At 38.5% G+C, this 22,153-nt stretch overlaps 2 protein-coding genes across 2 annotated transcripts; both read right to left on the bottom strand.

The window, feature by feature from the left end:
- Positions 1-1,747: 1,747 nt before the first annotated feature.
- Positions 1,748-7,326, bottom strand: LOC142097188 (microfibril-associated glycoprotein 4-like). Its single transcript, XM_075178828.1, has 6 exons — positions 7,220-7,326; positions 5,484-5,581; positions 3,969-4,126; positions 3,414-3,510; positions 3,062-3,256; positions 1,748-2,203 (listed from the first exon to the last, which is right to left on the bottom strand). Exons 1-6 carry the CDS (start codon positions 7,264-7,266, stop codon positions 1,932-1,934), a joined length of 867 nt encoding a protein of 288 aa, XP_075034929.1. The 5' UTR covers positions 7,267-7,326; the 3' UTR covers positions 1,748-1,931.
- A 2,511-nt stretch (positions 7,327-9,837) lies between these two features.
- LOC142097189 (microfibril-associated glycoprotein 4-like) lies at positions 9,838-14,207 on the bottom strand. The gene is made up of 5 exons (XM_075178829.1): positions 14,089-14,207; positions 12,484-12,641; positions 11,920-12,016; positions 11,561-11,755; positions 9,838-10,157 (listed from the first exon to the last, which is right to left on the bottom strand). The coding sequence occupies exons 1-5, from the start codon at positions 14,177-14,179 to the stop codon at positions 9,886-9,888; spliced, it is 813 nt and encodes a 270-aa protein (XP_075034930.1). The 5' UTR covers positions 14,180-14,207; the 3' UTR covers positions 9,838-9,885.
- Positions 14,208-22,153: the final 7,946 nt, after the last annotated feature.

Genomic DNA, 22,153 nt, shown 5'->3' with positions numbered 1-22,153 from the left:
CTTTACAGACTAATTCTGTGAAGAAAATTTAAGGACCTTCAATCTTCTCCTAGCATTGTGGAAAAAAAACAACCAGCTTCTCTCCAACAATCTAAGGATTCCATCGCAGACAGCCAACCACGTGGGAAACAGTCTTGAAACCATATATCTTCACCTGTCCTCCTAATAATTCAATCTCTATTATAATCTTGCCTGTTCTTCATTATTTTCCTTTTGCCATCATTATCAGAGTAGTCAACTTTGCATATTCATTGGGGTATCTTAGATCAAGACTAATCTTGACAGTCTACTCTCCTCTTCTTCTTTAATGGCCAACTGCCTACCTCAAGATCCTGCTCTCTTATGTCTCTATACTGGTCCAAACCAATTCCTGCTTATAGTTAGGACCCTCATATCTATGGACCTCAGTGTTGCAAGCAGCATAATTAGATTCTGGGCATACAATAGTGCAACTGGCTCATATCCTGGACAGTATATTCAGCTCTACGTTGTTGTTCCTGAAGTGCATACATAGCTGTAGATGTACACTAGGAAACATTAGCAGCTTAGAAAACATACTGTCAGTAACTGTAACTGTGGGGATTAACAAAATAAAAAAACAGCAATAAGATAATATGTGTGCACCTTGCTTTTCCCTCCTTCCTTGCTTAAGGCAAATAAAAAGTTAACCTCTCTGCCTGCACCTATAACACTTGTTACCAGATCAAAGTCAAAGGGAAGAGGTGAGTCTTTGAAGTAGGGCACAGAGAGTGTTTTGGACATAATAATGCCCCCTCTCACCCTCCGAGAAGTGACTTTGAACCTCTCTGTGGATGGAGCAAAGAGAACTACAACCAGCAGCAGATTGTGTTAATGTGACTTATACATACTTGCCTATTCTCCCGGAATTTCCGGGAGGCTCCCGAATTTCGGGGAGTTCTCCCGGGATCCCGCAAGAGTAGGCACAACTCCCGGATCCTAAAAAAAAGTTGAAATTGAATATCAGGGACGGGGCTTAATTGCACCATTAAGCCCCGCCCCCACTATTCATGCCGTGAATTTCTGCATTTTATAGTGGGGGCAGGGCCAAAATGATGCGTTTTTCAAGTCATGCCCCCACACGCCCACCTCTTCCCCCCCGGCACCCGGAAGCCGGCTTCAAAAGGTTGGCATGTATGAACTTACATGTTAATAGGCCCATTTGAGTCTCATTAACCGTTGGATGCATCTGATATTAATTTCCGTACTGCACATGCGCACCAAGAATGATTATTCATATGTTTATATACAGATTTTTGCGCATTGTTGTCTTATTACGGGACAGAACAGAGGCAGGCATGTAACACATAGAAGTATTTTCACATATATCCACGCACTCGTGCACCAGGAATTACACATCTATAAGTATAACTGACGGACTCTGACTCTATTCTCTATTGCAATAAAACCTGCACTAACAATGCCTGATCCAAAGACAAAGGATTTCCCCAGCACTCAGGAATGTAGCGCACCTCTATGGCTCTCCGCTATTACTTTATATATAAAATAAACAGTGGCCATCCAATATGACTTTATACATGTACATCTCTTCTGCTCTAACCACCTTTACTTCTGCTTATTTCACATCACAATATGAGTCTACCATGAGACTCTTCTGTGTGTCCCTGTGTATATATTCAGGTATCACAGGGGTACAGTGAGCTCGGAGCTCCATCAATAACGTGATGATGTTGAAAAATATTTTTTTGTAATAAAAACTCCCAAAAAATGTGTTATGTTGTCTTTAATCACAGCTTTAATGGTAGAACAGTTGTTGCTTTTTCTGTGCGGATACAATTTTGTGCCATAATCCCTATAGTTACTGTTATAACTCACTACATCTTGTGGCTTCATCTAACAACACAGTTTTTTCCCATTACTTATCTGTCGCTCAGATGTCAGTTTTTTTATCATTAATTGTTGTTACTGGATCCTGCCACAGGGGTCGCTATCTTCATCTCACTCCTCTTTAAGGAATAGTAGGCTCCTTTCCACGTTGCCCAGACCACACCAGCTGCGTACTCCGTAGTGGTACCAAGCAGATATTTCCCGTTAAGATTGGCACCGTGACACTTGTTGTACCAAAAGGCTCCGTGATATAACTCAGCGCAGTTACCTGTATACATATCTTTGTCATGGTCATAGGTGGTAAACATCATCCCATGATGGCCTGGTAGAGAATTTCCTATGGGTGACAATATAGACTACATTAGTTGGACCATACCATTATCGCTCTTTTACTGTAGTGTTGCAATTCCCCTACAATCAATCAATTACCATCTCAATTCCCTTTACTCTGTCATTCCATAAGTTACCACCCCAATGTACCATGACCTAAAATCCACTGGTATGCAGCATTTCATTGACACTTTAGAATAATTTCTTCAAAGGTTTCCACGGCCATTAAATGGTGCCCTACTGGTAATTTCTCCAAACTAACTTGAACATTCGGATATAAGTTGCATTCAATTTAAAAAAGAATATTGGAATTTTGAGCATTACTAACAAGTTAAAAAGCACTTTATTTACAACTTACAATTTTAAAATTATTCCCTTATTTTTAGCACCCACGAAACATTTGCTGCCCAAGGCACACAACTACTGTCCTCCTTCCATTCGTTCTCATGACCTCTAATCTCTACCACCATCTGGTGACCTCAACGTTCTCACCTACAATCCTGCCACATCCAAGAGGAACAATTCATGAAAAAATGCTGTAAGTTAACGTAGGAAGTTTCGTTCCTCTCTGTTAAACACATGCACATGGGGAAACTTCATCCAAAGGCAGATAGCCTACCAGTATATTTCCTGAACAGTGGAAGGAAACTGAAGTCCCAGGAGGAAATACATGCAAACAAAAGGAGAACATACAAATGCCACACAGTCAGAGCTGTGGTCAGAAAGGAGATCATGGCCACTGTGCCATTGTATTTTAGCTTTGACATTAGTAGTAAATGTTAGTCAAATATCTCAGGTTGGGATTTTAACTGTTTTCTAGTTGTGGAAGGCAGATTAAAGAGGACAACTCAATTTCTTTACATACCAGCACGTTTTGTTGGGTCCCCTTCCTGAAAACCATCCACATATAATTTGTACCCATCCTCCTCAGCAGAGATTGCCAAACGTGATAGAGAAAAGCTGCTGTATGTCACAAAACGCGTGTCATTTGCAAAATCCTCCAGGTCAATCCGGAGGCGGTATGACTTCTTCTGTGTGAGGAGGTGAATGTTTTTCAAACCTGCAGGTAAAGGTTAATTTACTACAGTCAAAAAGATCCTATGTACATCCAACACCTAGATTGAAGCTAATACATAAACCCACCCAATTTACATGGTAATAAAAGTTTGAAGATTTTGATGACCCAGCATTAAAAATGTAGAACATAAAAGAATTACCCAGCCAGTACTCTCCATCCGCTTGTCCAAACCCAAACTTATAATCTTCCCAACCACGATAAAAGTCTACACCACCATCAAACCTCTTCTGAAACACCTGGAAATAGAAATGAAACTGGATAACTTTCTATATCCAGGTAACTTCTGTATTTCCGTTTAGTTACCTCACAGATAGATAAAGACACACTATTGAGTATTGTCTTACATTGTAATGTGGAACATGGTATATGGACACCATAGGCAGTGATATAAAACTAGACTTATATTCATCAATATGCAGAAAGTACAGAACCTTTTCAGTGCTATAGTAGCCTGTTAACCTAGAAATGAAATTCTAACATTTTTCTATAGCTATGGAGCCATTAAGTCCGAGAAGAATGTGTCAAATTATAAGATACTGTAAATCATAAAAAATATTATCTCATGTCTCGATGCAGCGGCTACTAAAAGGGGCTGGTTGTAGATCCTGTAGATCCTCTAAAAGACATACAATGCTGAGAGGAACCTATGCAGATCACATATTGACTGACCCTACAGGACTCCGGTGGTACTTACAGTCCATGGTCCGTCCTTACTGGTCATGTCACAGTACACAGGTATCGCAGTAGAAAGCTCTCCCCCGGGGTATATCAGATACACCCCATCTGAGGTCAGACCCTGGGCATACACATCCGAGCAGTCTTGGGGGTGACAGGTATTGATACAGCCAATGACTGGAAGGAGAAGACATAGGATGAGATACGTCTTCTTGACCAAAATTTGTTGTGATGTTAGATAATATATGTGTGGACTCTACACCTAGTGTAAATGACAGGATATTAAGAGATGTTCTTATAACGGACAATATCAAAGTATTTTTATACTGATGACTCTGATATAATTACTGTTATAGCACAGATACAATATCTGGACTTATCATTTTAAAGACATCTAAGGCCTGATTCATCTTTGGACACAAGTCCCATTGTCTGCCGTATCATGCGTGGAATTGCTCTGCTCAGAAAGGACCTAACGCCAGTGAACACAATGGCATTCAATTCATGTCCAAATGCTAATGCCACTTCCGACTCCCTATGACTTACAGGGCGTAACGGGGGAGGAAAGGAGCAGACGCACGTAGTCAATGTACAGTAAGGGCGTGCCAATATCAAGCGCAGGCGGGTTCATTCATTGCACTTACATGCGCTACAGGTCAGGTGTCAGTGCTTAATGATAGTGATGACTACACAGATGAATGCAGAACATGCGTTTGCAAGTAAGAGAAATTGTAGAAATCCATTTGATGTACAATTGGCATTAACAGCATCCTGATATACGTAGTGTATGTAAAAAAAAAAACAAAACATTTTTTTAAATGTATTTTTATTAATGATAATACTGTTAAAAGTTGTTAATTTATTTAATAGATGTTATTTTTGCATGCATTCCAATGGGACATATACATTTGTGTATCCTGCTATCTGTCCTGTCTGCATATAGCGAGTTACGTACTAGAATATCATACGGTTTTTTAAATGCAAATTGCACTCACCTTGTGTTTTAGGATGAATCAAGACCCCTAATGTCTACATCTCAAAGTGATGATTACTGACCACATATAGGAACAGTGGGCCTGATTCATTAGTGATCTTATCTTGTGGAAAGGTTAAGATACTTATTTTAAGAAGAAACGTGGGAGATAAGAGTAAAGTTAAGATGGATTTTCATCTTAACTTAAGAAATTCTTCACTTACGCAGTGGATTTTGCTCCTTATCTCCCTTTTCTGGGCATGCACAGAGTGGATTTGCTTAAGATAAGCAAACAACGGCAGATAAGATCACTAATGAATCAGGCCCAGTATTTCTGTGCAGAGATGAAGAAACTGCTCCAGAGTCATTGTCACTTCACAGAAGAACAGTTTATTAGGGTGACAGCTGTACTGTCAAAATGTTTAAGTGTAACTGCAAATACATAAATAAAAACATTTAACAAAAATGAAAATAAATGTTACCATAAAGAGTTTATATTTCCCCCAATTAGAGGCAAGCAGGAACCATAGAAAGGAAAGTGACCATCGTTATCTCACTTACTATTAGCTTGGTTCCCAGGCACCACGTCCGCAGCTTGATGACCCCTCTCCAGACACAGGGACAGGGTGAGGAGAGCGAGATATATCCACATCTTATAACTGAGGATGGAATGTTTAGATCAGCGGTTGACAATCTGTTGTGGAACTACAAATCCCAGCATGCCCACCCAGCCACTGACGGCTTGAGAAGCACAAGCCTGGTTTACTGATACTATATTCTAGGAATTCTTGTTTCCCTCTGGAGAATATACTCAATAAAGGATTATTATCACCATATTGCTATTATACCATATTGTTGGCTGTGTTGTGTATACATTTTTATGTGTTTTCAGGTCTTCAGAGATGCTTTAGAGGACCTTGCTGGAAATGCTTGACATTTTTCAATCGGTTTGACAACCCCAAACATGTTGGGTCTCATTCATTAAGGATCTTGAGCCTGATTCATTAAGGATCTTAACTTAAGAAACTTCTTATTTCAGTCTCCTGGACAAAACCATGTTACATTGCAAGGGGTGCAAATGAGTGCTCTGTTTTGCACATAAGTTAAATACTGACTGTTTTTTCATGTAGCACACAAATACTTGATAGCTTATTTGTACACTGAAATTTAAAGTTGATATGTGTGTGCTACATGAAAAAACAGTCAGTATTTAACTTACCGGTATGTGCAAAACAGAACACTCATTTGCACCCCTTGCAATGTAACATGGTTTTGTCCAGGAGACTGAAATAAGAATCCTCTTCATTTAAGATCCTTAATGAATCAGGCCCCATGTTATAATGCAAGGGGTGCAAATTACTATTCTGTTTTGCACATAAGTTAAATACTGACTGTTTTTTTTATGTAGCACACAAATATCAACTTTAAATTTCAGTGTATAAATAAGCTATCAAGTATTTTGTGTGCTACATGAAAAAACAGACAGTATTTAACTTATGTGCAAAACAGAATGCTAATTTGCACCCTTGCATTGTAACATGGTTTTGTCTAGGAGACTGAAATAAGACGTTTCTTAAGTTAAGATTCTTAATGAATCAGGCCCATTGACGCACCAATTGGCTGTTGACACCATCTTCAAACAATTAGAAATTAGCAGTTTGTCATGTGCATTTATTAGAAAAAATATTCAATATTTTGAATTAATAAGAAAGTATTTTAACCAATTTCAATGTTTGTAATTAACTGCCCAAATGATTCCACTTTAACCTTCCAGTATGGAATTGGCTTGAACATGTTCATACGTGTTATGCTTTCTCTAAACTTCTGAAAATTCCATCAAATGTAGAATTCTAGAATCGTTTCGCCGGAGCAGTTTGAACATCTCTAGTCAATCCCAATGACACATTTTGTTTAGCATTTTACAATAGTGAAAACTATTTAGAAAACATTACACAAATACATGTCCCCATCGAAAGCTTAAAACCTAAAACATTGGAGGAAATTGGAAATCCAGATTTCAGAGTGGCGAACGGGTTTATATATGTAAAAAGAAACCGTTTTCACTTGTGATGTTACACCTGCGCTTCCTGCGTTCAGTATAAATTTACAGCAAGATTACACAGTACACGCTGAGCTATACACAGTTTTCTATGTTAGTCTTAAGTCTTTCAGTAAGAATTTCACACCGAGCAATGTATTGTCAGTGTAACTAGTCATATATCATATACACAGTCTAATAGAAATATTTAATGGACATGAAAGTTCCCATTCTATCTACCATCACTCTTTACTCGTACCTGAGATTTCTTTCAGCCTGTAGTCCAGATGCCTTTTGCTTCTCCATATGCTGAGATAGAGATGCACACTTGTGTTATATATACAGTGTGTATTCACATGTCACAATCTGATATAGATGTGCCAATAGTGGATTGCTCAATAGCAATGATGTACTAACATTAAAAACTCCAGCTCTATGCACATATCTAAAGATCTCTGTGTCCTGTTTAATTGTGACATCCACGGACATCATCCAAGAAGGGATTAGCCGTCAATATTTGATTGTCTTAATTATTAGCTTTTTTAATTACTTCACTTACAATATTAGGTCTAACCTTTACAGAATTGCATTTTTTGTCTGTATTATCTATTTACATTTTTAAATGTTACATTTTGTGGGCCAAAAACATGCTAATCTGTTTTATTTTTATTGTTATCAGTTTACTTTCACTTAAAGGGATGTATTGTGGCTAATATAGTCATTGGATAATACCACAAATGGAAAATATATCATTTATAATCCAGACATTGCTGTAAACGTATATACTCGGTGCACACAGCATACAGAACCAGTTTTTAGTATTTGCACCAGGCAGTTGCTGTTGTCTGACTTTATTATATCCTATCATCATCAGCTATTTATATAGTGTAATTCTGTAGTGCTGAGAACTCACTCACATCAGTACCTGCCCCATTGGAGCTTAGAGCCCAATTTCCCTAATATACACACACACACAAGGGTCAATTTATACCAAGCAGTTTCTCTCCAACTATCTATCGACTCCATCACAATATGCTGAAGCCAGCCAGCTGGGAGACAGCTTGAAAACATATACCCCTGTCTGTCCTCCTAATAATTGAATCCCTCTACAATAATCCTGTCTGTTCTACATTACATCGATTTTCCACAATTTTTTTTGCATTTTAATTGGGGTAGCTCAAATCAAGACTTACCTCCTTGAAATTCTTGACTCCACCCCTTCTTCAATGGTCAACTGGCTATCTCAGGGTCCTGCTCTCAAATGTCTCTAGTTTCTACACTGGTCCAAACTAGTTCTGTGTATACTTAAGACCTCTTATCTATGGACCCCAGTGTTGCGAGCAACTAAATTAGATCCAGATGCTGGACCTACAATAGTGCAACTGGCTCACATCCTGGATGGTAGCACTAAGCTCCATGTTGCTGTTACTGTATTGCATGTATAGTACAAGGTCTACATTAGCAAGAATGGAAGGCATACTGTTAGTGACTGTATGGTGATAAACAAAATGATATTTCAGAGCAGCTGAAAGCTAAAATGCACTAAAAATATCAGGTCACACATGAAACAGCTGCCATTAAGATTATATGTGTGCACCTTGGCTTTCCCCTTCCTTGCTTTAACCTGCTTAAATTCTCCTTATATCTGATAATTTTAGCAAGGAGTTAACCTCTCTGCCTGCACCTACACCGCTGGATACTAGATCAAAGACAAGGGGAAGAGGAGACTCTTTGAAGTAGAACACAGAGAGTGTGTTGGACATAATAATGCCCCTTCTTACCCTCGGAGAAGTGACTTAGAGCTTCTCTGTGGACAAAGAGAATGTGTGGTCAGTCATCTTTCTCTTTTGCTGTCTGACCCACTGGCCAGGATGGAGAAAAAAGAACTACAACCAACAGCACATTGTGTTGATATGACTAAGCATGTACATGCAAATAGGGACATTTGGGGAACATTTAGCATTGGATGCATATAATTTTATTTGCGGTGGCTTAGTGGTTAGCACTTCTGCCTCACAGCACTGGGGTCATGAGTTCGATTAACGACAATAGCCTTATCTGTGTGGAGTTTGTATGTTCTCCCAATGTATGCGTGGGTTTCCTCTGGGTGCTCCGGTTCCTCCCACACTCCAAAAACATACCAGTAGGTTAATTGACTACTATTAAAAATTGCCCTTAGTCTCTCTCAGTCTGTGGGTGTGTATGTTAGGAGATTTAGACTGTAAGCTCCAATGGGGCTGGGACTGATGTATGTGAGTTCTCTGTACAACGCTGCGGAAATAGTGGCGCTATAGAAATAAATAGATGATGATGATCATGATTGTGCATGCACATAAAGAACTATGCCCTTATATAGATTTTTGCTTGTCGCTGACTTGTGTCTCCTTATGAGGCAGAACAGGGGCAGGCAAGTAACACGTAGAAGGTTTTCACAGACATGGTATGTCAACACTCAAGTTCTCATGAGTGACAGAGTATTGTTGGACTATAATTTAGTATTATTGTATTCTCTATTTCAATAAAACCTGCAATAATGATACCTGGTTCCAAGGGTAAAGGGTTTCTTTATCATTTTCCCAGCACTTAATAATGTGGCACCCCACTATTGCTCTAAACTATTACTTGATATATAGAACACCTAAAGGCTCTCCATCCATAGGCAATCCAGAATGACTTTTGTGCATTGTATGTGTCTTCTCTTCTAACCACCTTTACTTCTGCTTATTATACATCAACTTTCATTCTACCATAAGACTCGCTGTGTGTCCCTGTGTATATATTCCGTAAACACGGGGTTACAGTGAGCTCGGAGCTGCTGCAATAACCTGATGATGCTGAAAAATATTTTTTTTGTAATAAAAACACCAACAAAATATGTTACTTAATGCTTAATCACCATCTTTAATGTTTGTCAGTTTTTTATCATTAATTGTTGTTACTGGATCCTGCCACAGATGGCGCTATCTTCATCTCACTCCTCTTTAAGGAATAGTAGGATCCTTTCCATGAGTACCAGACCACACCAGCTGCGTACTCCGTAGTGGTACCATGCAGATATTTCCCGTTAAGATTGGCACCGTGACACTTGTTGTACCAAAAGGCTCCGTGATATAACTCAGCGCAGTTACCTGTATACATATCTCTGTCATGGTCATAGGTGGAAAACATCATTCCAGGATGGCCTTTTAGAGAATCTCCTATGGGTGATAATATAAACTCTATTAGATGGACCATACTATCAACATCCTTCCATTCTTTTACTGCAGATGTTACAATTCCTCTACCATCCTCTTGTGGCTAAATACAAGAATTCTCCTCTGAAATACTCACTCTTCTGCTGGGTGACTTTCACATCCCTATGGAGGGTATCAGTATATTCCCTTGCTGACAGGAGATGTCTCTATTTAACCTCTTCTTAACCTCTTCCTTTGGCTTCTCTTTGTCAACTACTCCACAACACTTGGGCAAAGTGGTTAGCACTTCTGCCTCACAGCACTGGGGTTGTGAGTTCAATTCCCAACCATGGCCTTATCTGTGTGGACTTTGTATGTTCTCCCCGTGTTTGCGTGGGTTTCCTCTGGGTGCCCCGGTTTCCTCACACACTCCAAAAACATACTGGTAGGTTAATTGGCTGCTATCAAAATTGACTCTAGTCTCTCTCTCTCTCTCTCTCTGTCTGTGTGTATTAGGGAATTTAGGCTGTAAGCTCCAATGGGGCAGGGACTGATGTGAATGAGTTCTCTGTACAGCGCTGCGGAATCAGTGGTGCTATATAAATAAATGGTGATGATGATGATGATGATGGACACTTAATAATCTCATCTTCACATGGCTTTTTCCTGTTTCCGACCTCATCATGTCTCCTCACCCTATGTTTGATTACAATCTTTTGCTAAGGGCCATCTCGATTACCTTTACTCTGTCACTCCAAAATTTACCAGCCCAGGGTACCATGACCTAAAATCCATTGGTATGCAACATTTCATTGACACTTTAAAATACTTTCTTCAGAGGTTTCCACAGCCATTAAATGCTGCCCTACTTATCACTTTTTAAAAAGAACTTGAACATTCGGATATAAGTTGCATTCAATTTAAAAAAGAATATTGGAATTTTAAGCATTACTAACAAGTTAAAAAGCACTTTATTTACAACTGCCAATTTTAAAATACTTCCCTTATTTTTTAGCACCCACAAAACATTTGCTGCCTGAGGCACACAACTACTGTCCTCCTTCCATTCGTTCTCATGACCTCTATTCTCTACCACCATCTGGTGACCTCATCGTTCTCACCTACAATCCTGCCACATCCAAGAGGAACAATTCATGAAAAAATGCTGTGAGTTAACATAGGAAGTTTCGCTTTTCTCTGCTAAACACATACACAAGGCTGAATTTCTTCCGAATGTAAGCAGCATACCAGCATATTTCTTGAACTGTCAGAGGAAACTGAAGCCCTAGGAGGAAATCCATGCAAACACAAGGAGAACATACAGAAGCCTATGGCCACAGTGTAATTGTATATCTCAGGTTGGGACTTGAACTGTTTTCTGGTGGGGGAAGGTAGATTAAAGAGGACAACTGAATTTCTTCACATACCAGCAGGTTTTGTTGAGTCCCCTTCTTTAAATCCGTCCAAGTACAATTTGTACCCATCCTCCTCAGGAGAAATTGCCAAACGTGAAAGGCAAAAGCTGCTGTATGTCATGAAACGCGTGTCATTTGCAAAATCCTCCAAGTCAATCCGGAGGCGATATGACTTCTTCTGTGTGAGGAGGTGAATGTTTTTCAAACCTGCAGGTAAAGGTTAATTTGTTGCAGTCAAAATGTTCTTATGTACATCCAATACCTAGATCGAAGCTTATACATGGACCCCCCTATTTACATGAGAATAAAAGATAAGAGTTTGAAGGTTTTGATGATGCAGCGTTCAAAAATGTAAACCAAAAAAGGATTACCCAGCCAGTACTCTCCATCCGCTCGTCCAAACCCAAACTTATAATCTTCCCAACCGCGATAAAAGTCCACAACGCCATCAAACCTCTTCTGAAACACCTGGAAATAGAAGATGAAACTGGATAACTTTCTATAATCAGGTAACTTCTGTATTCACTTTTAGTTACCTCACAGTTAGATAAAGACACACTATTAAGTATTGTCTTACATTGTAATGTGGAACTTGGTATATGGACACCATAGGCAATGGTATAAAACTAGACTTATTTTCATCAATATGGAGACAGTACAGGACATTTTGAGATCTATAGTAACCTGTTAACCTAGAAATGAAATTCTTTCTGAAACATTTTTCTATAGCTATAGAGCCATTAAGTCTGAGAAGAATGTGTCAAATTATAAGATACTGTAAATTATAAAAAATATTATCTCATGTCACTATGCAGCGGCTACTAAAAGGTGCTGGTTGTAGATCCTCTAAAAGACATACAATGCTGTAATCTCCATGAGAGGAACCTATACAAACCATATATAGACTGACCCTACAGTACTCCGGTGGTACTTACAGTCCATGGTCCATCCTTAGTGGTCATGTCACAGTACACAGGTATCACAGGAGAGAGCTCTCCACCGGTGTATATCAGATACACACCATCTGAGGTCAGACCCTGGGCATACACATCCGAGCAGTCTTGGGGGTGACAGGTATTTACACAGCCAATGACTAGTAGGAGTAGACATAGGATAAAATAAGTCTTCTTGACCAAAATTTGTTCTGATGTTAATTAATACATGTGTGAACGCTACACCTAGTGTAAATGTCAGGATATTATACGTAAAAGAAGTCCATCATCATCATTTATTTATATAGCGCCAACATATTCCGTAGCGCTTTAACAAGATCAAAGTATATCTACACATATTGCTTCTGTTTATGATTGGCGCCTGTCAGCATATCTCCAATTGATTGCTTTATGTATTTTTCAGGTTATTGGTGTGACCTGTTCTGATTATGCTATAAGCTGCCTTTTGGATTGTACTATAGTTGCTTCCGTTTGACTCTAGTGTATATCTGGTTTTTTTATATCTACATGGAGAAGTCTGAGATCTTTACTGTTATAAGATAAGATACAATATCTTGGACTTTTGATCACGCTCTCTGAAGACATCTAGAGCTTGATTCATCTTTGGCCACAAGTCCCTTTGTCTGCCGTATCTTGTGTGGAATTGCTCTGTGCTCAAGAGAGGACTTTACGCCAGTGAACACAATTATGTGCATTTCATGTCCAAATGCAAATACCACCTACCACTGCCTATGACTTGCAGGGTGGAAAAGGGGGTTGGAAAGGGGTAGATGTAGTCAATGTACAGTAATGACAATGACAAGGCCAAGCGCACACACACTCATAGGTGTGTGTTATCTAGCTTTATCACTTGCACCAGGGCAAGTATAAGTGCCGACTGATAGTGATGACTACACTAATTCATGCTAGAACATGTGTTTGCAAGTAAGAGAAACTGTAAAAATGCATTTTATGTACAGTACATAAAGAACATCCTGATTTATGCATTTCATTTTCAAGTGTATTTTTATTAATGGTTATAGTATTAAGAGTTGTTAATTATTTAATAGATTTATTTTGGCATGTGTTCTGATGGGACTTTACATTGCACATATGCATGAACGTATCCTGCAGTCTGTTCTATCTGTCTGCATACGGCAAGTTAATTATAGCCAGAGTGTACTTACACCCAGGTTCAAATGGAAATGTTCCTTGAAATCCACTGGTACTTCACTACGGGTGGACGTGCAATTAACATGTACTTTTTTTAGTGTAATTGTGTCACAAGATGAATCAGCCCCTGATGTCTACATCTTAAACTGATGATTACTGACTACAGATAGGAACAATATTTCTGTGCAGAGATGAACAAACTGCTGCAGAGACATTTTCACTTCACAGAAGGAGCAGAGTTTATTAGAGTGACTGGTGTACTGTGGAAAATGATCATGTGTAACTGCAAAAATATAAATATAACTAATTAACAAAAATTAAAATAAATGTTACCATAAATAGGGGTTTATATTTCCCGCAATGGGAGCCAAGCAGCAGAGTTACAAAGGAAGTCTGTGTTATCCCAGGAACAGTGTCCATCATTATCTCACTTACTATTAGCTTGGTTCCTGGGTTCCACGTCCGCAGCTTGATGACCCCTCTCCAGACACAGGGACAGGGTGAGGAGGGCGAGATAACTCCACATCTTATAACCGAGGATGAAATGTCTAGATCAGAGGTCATCAATCTGTATTTTTTCAAATGTTGTGGAACTACAAATCCCAGCATGCCCCGCCAGCCACTGATATTATACAAGGACTTGACACAAGCCTGGTTTACTGATACTGTATTCTAGGAATCCACATTTTCATATGAAGAATGTACTCAAAAAAAGGATTATTATTATCATTAGCCCTGTCTCAAACTCTTATTTTTCCTGTTAAATTCATTGTTGACTGTTTTGTTTATGCACTTTAATGTGTTTTCAGGTCTTCAGAGATGCGTTAGAGGACATTTCTAGAGATTTTTGACAATTGTCAACCTGTTTGACAACCCTAAACATGTTGACGGAACAAATGACTATGGACATTGTTTGAAATGATTAAAAATTTCTGGTTTGTTGTTTGGATTAAAAAGAGTCATATTTTTAATTAATATGAAAGTATTTTATCATATTTTAGTGCTTGCCATTCTCAGTAATAAACTGCCAAAATGATTCCAATTTAACGCTCCACTATCAAATTGGCTTGAAAATGTTCATATGTGTTCAACTTTCTCGTTTGTTTATTTTTTGCTGGTTCTAAAATTTTGAAAATTCAACACACTCTTTCAGTAAGAATTTCACACCGAACAATGTATATTCATTGTTATTATTATGCATATTATACATTACATATATCATATACACAAAGTCTAATAGACATATTGAATGGTAATGAAAGTACCCATTCCATTTACCATCACCATTTACTGCATACCTGAGTTCTCTTTCAGCCTGTACTCAAGATTCCTTCTCCTTCAAAGTATGCTGTAAGAAGCACATACACTTTTGTTATATATAGTGTGACCTCAAATGTCATAATCTGATGATGATGTGCCTACAGAGGTTTGCTCAATAACATTGATCTACTGTCATTTAAAAACTCCAGTTCTATGTACATATCTAAAGATATTTGTCTCCTGTTTCTGACAACCACAGACATCATCCAAGATAATACAAAAAATAGTTTTTCTTATATTCATATGTTCATAGCCAAAACAAAGTGAAATTAGAAATCATTAATATAATAATGATCAAAGGAGGGAATGATAGGGGAAATAAGAAGTTATCAATGTGGTTAATATATAAATGCATATTGATAAGTAGGATTTTTGCTTTGCAAAAGATACCTCCCTGCCTGGCTCTATTGCAGTAAAAATAATAGCTGGTTTCAGAGACATATGCTTTCCTTATCATTTCCTTATCAGAACTTGTATACAGAACACCTCTACTGACTTAAACTATAAGTTTTATATATACTATATATAAAATATCTATTGTCTCTCCACCCATAGTGAATTTTACTTTTCTTCTGTTCTAAACACCTTTATTTCTAATAATTTTGCATTAGAATTTCAGTCTACCATAAGACTCTTCTGTATATCTCTGTGTATATATTAAGGTAACAAGGGGGTATAGTGAGCTCAGAGCTGATGACTCTGAAAAATAGTTTGGGTAAAAATGATTAAGGTGAGTAGAGCTGTTTATGGTTTCTTTGGATACAACGCTGTGTCATAGTCCCAGTATTTACTGATCAATATAGAACTCATTACATCATGAGGCTTCAGCTATATCACTGGCTTTTATTGATCATGTTCCACAAATCGTTTCACCTTTCTGCTAATTAGAAGCTAGTTTATTTTGACTAATTACTGTAGCTTAGAGAGCCTGCAGAGGGTTGTGAGTATTTTTCTCTGTGTATGGCTTTGTAAATGACCTTTTTATTTACCAAAAAAAATCGATCTCAAAGTGCCCTAAAAACCGACAAACTTCTAGCTGCTATTTCATAACATTTCAAGTTCTATATCTGCATTCTCGCTTCCTGTTCTGTAAACCCAACACTGGAAGTGAAAGTGTAAAGCTAGTTTTCTTCAGCTACCCATGAAGACATTATTTGCTATCTCAACTTGTGTATTGTTTTCAATGCGCTGAGTGGCACAAAATATATTTTTCCTCCATTAGCGCAGTTAGATATCACATTAGATATTACACATCAACATCTCATCTGGTGTATTTTTCAAATTATGAGTTGGATGTTGGCATTTCATATAATATTGAAACTTAGAGATCTTGTTTCCCCTCTCTGAAACGTGCCAATGAGCTTCTTTATCTAGTCCTCCTTTGCAGACATTAAAGGGACAATATGTCAGGTCCTAGCAGTGGATACAGTAATATAGATCTGAAATTAAAATCCATCATCATTATCTATTTATGAGGCGCCACAAATTTCACAGCACCAAACAGTCAGCAATACACAAAGAGAACATAATCCAGTAAATATTGGAGCAAGAGAACAAACTAGCAGAAGACACAACATACGTAAACCTTTACAAGAGGACCAGAAGGTGTGGACAGGAGATGGGAAGTAGGTAGAGTCCACTCGTAAGAGCTACAATTTTAGAAAGTCTAATAAACAAATGGAGACAATGGAACGGGGGGGGGTGAAATAGTGGAATGGGCAGCTGGAGGCTCAAACGGAAGTACGACGGGGAAGGGGGATACGGACATATATCCGACAATAGTGTGATTGTCCACAGTCACAATGATTTCATGTCGTCAGAGTAACTGCCGACATTTCCATTGTCTAAACTTCGCAAGCCAGCACCGGTTTAAATTTTAGATGCAAAGTCGCCGATTTCCTGCAAGTTGAAAAAAACGGACTTTCATACATTTACCCCTTGGTCTGGTGAATAATTCCAATAAGTGTAATATTTTAAATAAAAAACACATGAAATACCATATATATAATGTAAAACAAAATAAGTGGTGTGTACCTATGAAATGTTCTGCACAGTACACTCATTATAATAATTATTACAAAATAAACCAAGTCATCTCAACATTGGGCAAGTCAACGGCACTGTTTCCTCTGTACATCAGCGGCTGGATTCCATGATTGGATGCTACATCACTTTTTACGTCATGTACATGACTTGCAGCTGTATTCATCTTGGTATGTATCTTGATCCATTGCTTGATGAATTCAGCCGTACGCTGTTTGCGCTCATGTGCGCGTATTAGGCTACGCAAGTTGCGTTCAGGATACGTGTGCTAATGAATCAGGCCCCTGGTGTTTTTGTTCATGCTGATGGTGAAGATGAAGATGATGTACATGTTTATCTGTTGATCGATATAAGACTGAGGCTGGGGTTGGGTACGGGTCGACGGTTACGAGAACTCAGACACAGACAAGACCTACAAGAAAATAACGATATTAGCAAAAAACGACAGCAATATTGAGAGACTTACCTGAAAAACAACTCTAGAGATATCCAATGGCATCAGAAGGCTGAGGGGACGGACCTCCCTCTGACTGGCCAGGTCTCCGGCAGTAGTGTGTGACGTCAATGCGACCTTCATACATTTAAATTTAAAGTGGCAATGTTGGGACCCCTGTTTAAACAGTTTACCTGTTTTTCAGGTAAGTCTCTGAATATTGCCGTAGTTTTTTGCTGACATAGTTTTTTTCGTGTCTGTGTTAGAGTTCTCGTAATTGTTGAAGCAATTACCACCGCTAAGGCTGCACCTGGTGACAAATGTGAAGTGCAAACTGTAAGTTCTAAATCAACATCACTTAGGGCTAGATTTACTAAGCTGCGGGTTTGCAAAAGTGGGGATGTTGCCAATAGCAACCAATCAGATTCTAGCTATCATTTTGTAGAAGGTACTTAATAAATGAAAGCTAGAATCTGATTGGTTTCTATAGGCAACATCCCCACTTTTTCAAACCCGCAGCTTAGTAAATCTGGCCCTTAATGTCCTTTAATTCTGCAGGAAAATTCTAATCCAGCCCCAGCTATTGCCACAAACAATGACTGATGGAAGAACACATCCTAGAGCACTCTCCTTAAACGCTTTCATAGAGAACATGCCCTTCAGAAATTCATGGCTTGTGCAGAACCTGGCTGCTATTATCTTTCAAACATAGCTGCACCTGATTTACACACCAGCCTTAAATAATCCCTGCAGTTTAATTTTTAAGCACCCTACTACGCTTTTACTAGCTGTACGGAACCGGAAAATGTTCCCTCAGAGATTGTTCATGACTAACAGGAAGCGGATGTGGAAACTGAGAGCTGAGACCGGTGAACTGAAGCTGGGACACAGTGAATTCGAGCCAATCAAAGCACAACAAAATGGTGTTACTTTTCTAGTATAAATATCGGCGTTTCTCAATTCCCACTACTTTTACGGAACAGAATGCTGTCTGTTTAATGTTTTGCAGTTTCCTTTCCTTTCCATCAGTGTAATAGCTAATGGTCAATTTTAATATTTAAGCGAAATTTGTTGCATAATCTCTGTTGCTAAGTCTTCATTATTAAAACAATGGCAGATTAATACAATGGCTACGCTATATGTCTAATGTTTACCTATTAAATCTAAGTTTAAGAATGATAGAAGAAGCAACATGATCAATGTAAATGATACGTTATAATGTAACTATAAATATATAAAACCAAAACAAAATATTAGTTTTGTAATACAATTTGTATCTCTCCTCATATAGGGTCTTATTCATGTTTGGACCTAAGTCCATTTGTGTGTCGTACATTACACCAATGAACGCCATTGCATGCAATTCATATCTGAACACAAATTAATTACAACTGCTTGTGACTTGATTGGCAGAACGGGAGAAGGAAGGGGCAGATGCACACAGGCAGTAAGGGCGTGCGGATTCAAGTCATCATCATCATCATTTATTTATATAGCGCCACTGATTCCACAGCGCTGTACAGAGAACTCACTCACGTCAGTCCCTGCCCCATTGGGGCTTACAGTCTAATTTCCCTAACACACACTCACACAGACAGACAGGCACACAGACTAGGGTCAATTTGCTAGCAGCCAATTAACCTACCAGTATGTTTTTGGAGTGTGGGAGGAAACCGGAGCACTCAGAGGAAACATAGAAACTCCTCACAGAGAAGGCCATGGTCAGGAATTGAACACATGACCCCAGTGCTGTAAGGCAGAAGTGCTAACCACTTCGCCCCCGTGCTGTCTGTGTTTCTCTTAAGTAATCCTGTTTTCAGCCATATCATATGCACCAGCGACAGGGCAGATGTAAATGCCGACTGATAGCGATGATTGCATTGTCTTTGTATTAAAAACTAGACTAGGAAGATTGACTAGAAAAATTCATTGTATGCACAGCATGCATTTAAAACATCTTGATTTACGCATTTAATGAAAGAAAACAATTATAAAGAAAACATTCTTTTAAATCCATAGTTTTAGTAATGATTAAGCTTTTAAAAATTGTTCATTTATTTTACGATTTGGTTTTCTCATGTGTTCTGAAGTTTGTGCGTATAATGCAGTACGTTCTATCCATCTGCACACAGCAAGTAGCGATTAGGCAGAACGTACTTATACCCAGATTCAAACGGAAGACGTATATTGAGATCCATGTGGATATGAACACGTCAAAACTACGTTCAGGTTCTGTGCTCTTTTTTAAAACGCAGGTTGTGTGCAGGTTATGTGTGAAGAGGAATCAGGCCCATTATATTTATCATAAGCAAAACCCAACAGGTCAATCCGGAGCCCAAATGACACTAATAGCGTCTGCTGGAAGGACCTAGATGGATCGAGTGCTCCTCACTAAAAATGGGCTTATACTGTGCTGAGATTTTGTTTCCCATGGCAAGTATATTTAAATGACATTGAAGAGGTGGAGAAGACACATTTGCTGGATGTTCACTGTGTATCAAAGGGCGGAAAAGCCATTTCAAGCGCAAGAAGACTTGTTTTTTCCATATCGTCTGTGGCGGAGGCGATTGAGTCTCAATGGGAAGCCATCCTTACCATGTCAGATGGGCAACACACTTCAAACTACATTGTGACCAATGTAAAAAAATAAATCTTTGAAATAAAAGATAGTGACACAAGTAACTAAGACATTCATCATATTCCACAGATCAGGAATATGAAATAATAACACACACTTGAGACATATTTGTTATCAATTTTGAGAAACAGTGGTGGTTTTGTGACCTATAGAAACCTGCCAGCGGAGAAACGCGTGGCCACCAAGTGTCCCTGATATCCAGGGACAGTCCCAGTATTTAGAGATGTGTCCCTGAAAAATATTGTCCTTGGAACTGTCCCTATTTTTCAATTCACACCAACTGCATAATAATATTTCCTTTATTTTATTCCTTTTTCCTTCCACATGCCAGATGCATTCATATCATCTGCTCCCAGTTATCTATGATTTATATGTTATTATTTGTTGAAAAAGAAGAATTTACAATGCAAAACAAATAGTTTGTTATAAAATAACAGGTTAATATTTTAATAGCTGAGATAACTAAAATGAACATTGGGAGCATCGTAGTATTGGATCACGCACAGGGTACTTCAAATATTCCAAAGCCCTCGTTAGGGACAGTGGACCACTTCTGTAGATTCTTATTCTACTTATATAATTTGGGACAATTTCAGTAACACATTGAGTACAACTAGATGGACTTTCTAGACACAAACATTAAACATAGGGACGATCCTATCTTATTTTGGGAAACATCTAAAGTTGTTGGGACTGGGGTGCACATTGTAACTTATGTGGTAAATAAGAACATAAGAAAAGATTAAACAGCACCAATCGCTGTTTAAGCTGATGCAGAAAAGGTACAATAATTATGATTTGAAAATCAATACACACAGGCTAAGCAACTCCTAGAAAACTTCCTTTTAGTACAAGCAAAGTCAACATGAGATTATGCAAAAAATATAAACTTTTGATGAAAAAAAAACCAGGAAAACTTTTAGCTAACATGGCAAAAACATGTAAATGTAAAAATCACATAGTTGCAATCAAACAGGATGACAATTTCACTTCTGTAACCAAAACCACAAACATTGCTAATATTTCCCATACATACTATGAGGAGGATTTTCACACAGCTACAACTCCAAATCCCACACTATCATCATCACCATTTATTTATATAGCTCCGCGGATTCCGCAGCGCTGTGCAGAGAACTCATTCACATCAGTCCCTGCCCCATTGGAGCTTACAATCTAAATCCCCTAACATACACACACAGACAAAGAGAGACTAGGGTCAATTTTGATAGCAGCCAATTAGCCTACTAGTATGTCTTTGGAGTGTGGGGGAAACCGGAGCACCCAGAGGAAACCCACGCAAACATGGGGAGAACATACAAACTCCACACAGATAAGACCATGGTTGGGAATTGAACTCATGACCCCGGCCCTGTGAGGCAGAAGTGCTAACCACCAAGCCACCGTGCTGCTCCAGCTTACTATAGGACCTGACCAGAACCATACTAGATAAAGCAAGGGTTCGTGGACGATGGGGATCATTTTTGACTGTCTTATTTGGGAACAGCAAATATTTTTGATATAGTATTGTTTCCTATATTGTTATATCCTCTCCAAACTTTACATATTTTGCTTCTCCAGAGGGATAATCAAAGCATTAATAGTTTTTTTCATAACTTCATACGAAAAAAGAATAGACCCCACTTAGCCTTGATTAACTTGCAACAATCAAAAACAAATGGGGGCATAAATCTCCCAAATGTAGAGCTGAATGGCCAATCAGCACAACTAAGATGTTTAACAGATTGACTGCATAATCAGAATAATTACTCAAATACCATATTGGAGAAAAAACAAACTTAAACTCTGGTGTAACAGACATACGTTTAATAGCTGTTCTACACTTTCACGTTCAAGGAATCCCCACTCAGTTGCTGGATAATCCAAACTTAAAAAGACATTTCCCAAAGGCCGATTTTGTGGGCGATTTAGTAATCCCACACATAGCCATTGGTTTTGACTGTAAAACCACTGGATTTCCTATCCTGTGCTTTGGAGGATGAAAGTAAAATTGCTGGCGATGTGCATTGATTATTGAGACTCAAAACACTGAGGATTTTTTCAAA

The sequence above is a fragment of the Mixophyes fleayi genome, chromosome 7 (genome assembly GCF_038048845.1).
Source record: "Mixophyes fleayi isolate aMixFle1 chromosome 7, aMixFle1.hap1, whole genome shotgun sequence".
NCBI lineage: Eukaryota > Metazoa > Chordata > Amphibia > Anura > Limnodynastidae > Mixophyes > Mixophyes fleayi.
Note: the sequence above shows the minus strand (reverse complement) of the source record. Positions and strands in the feature narration are given on the sequence as shown.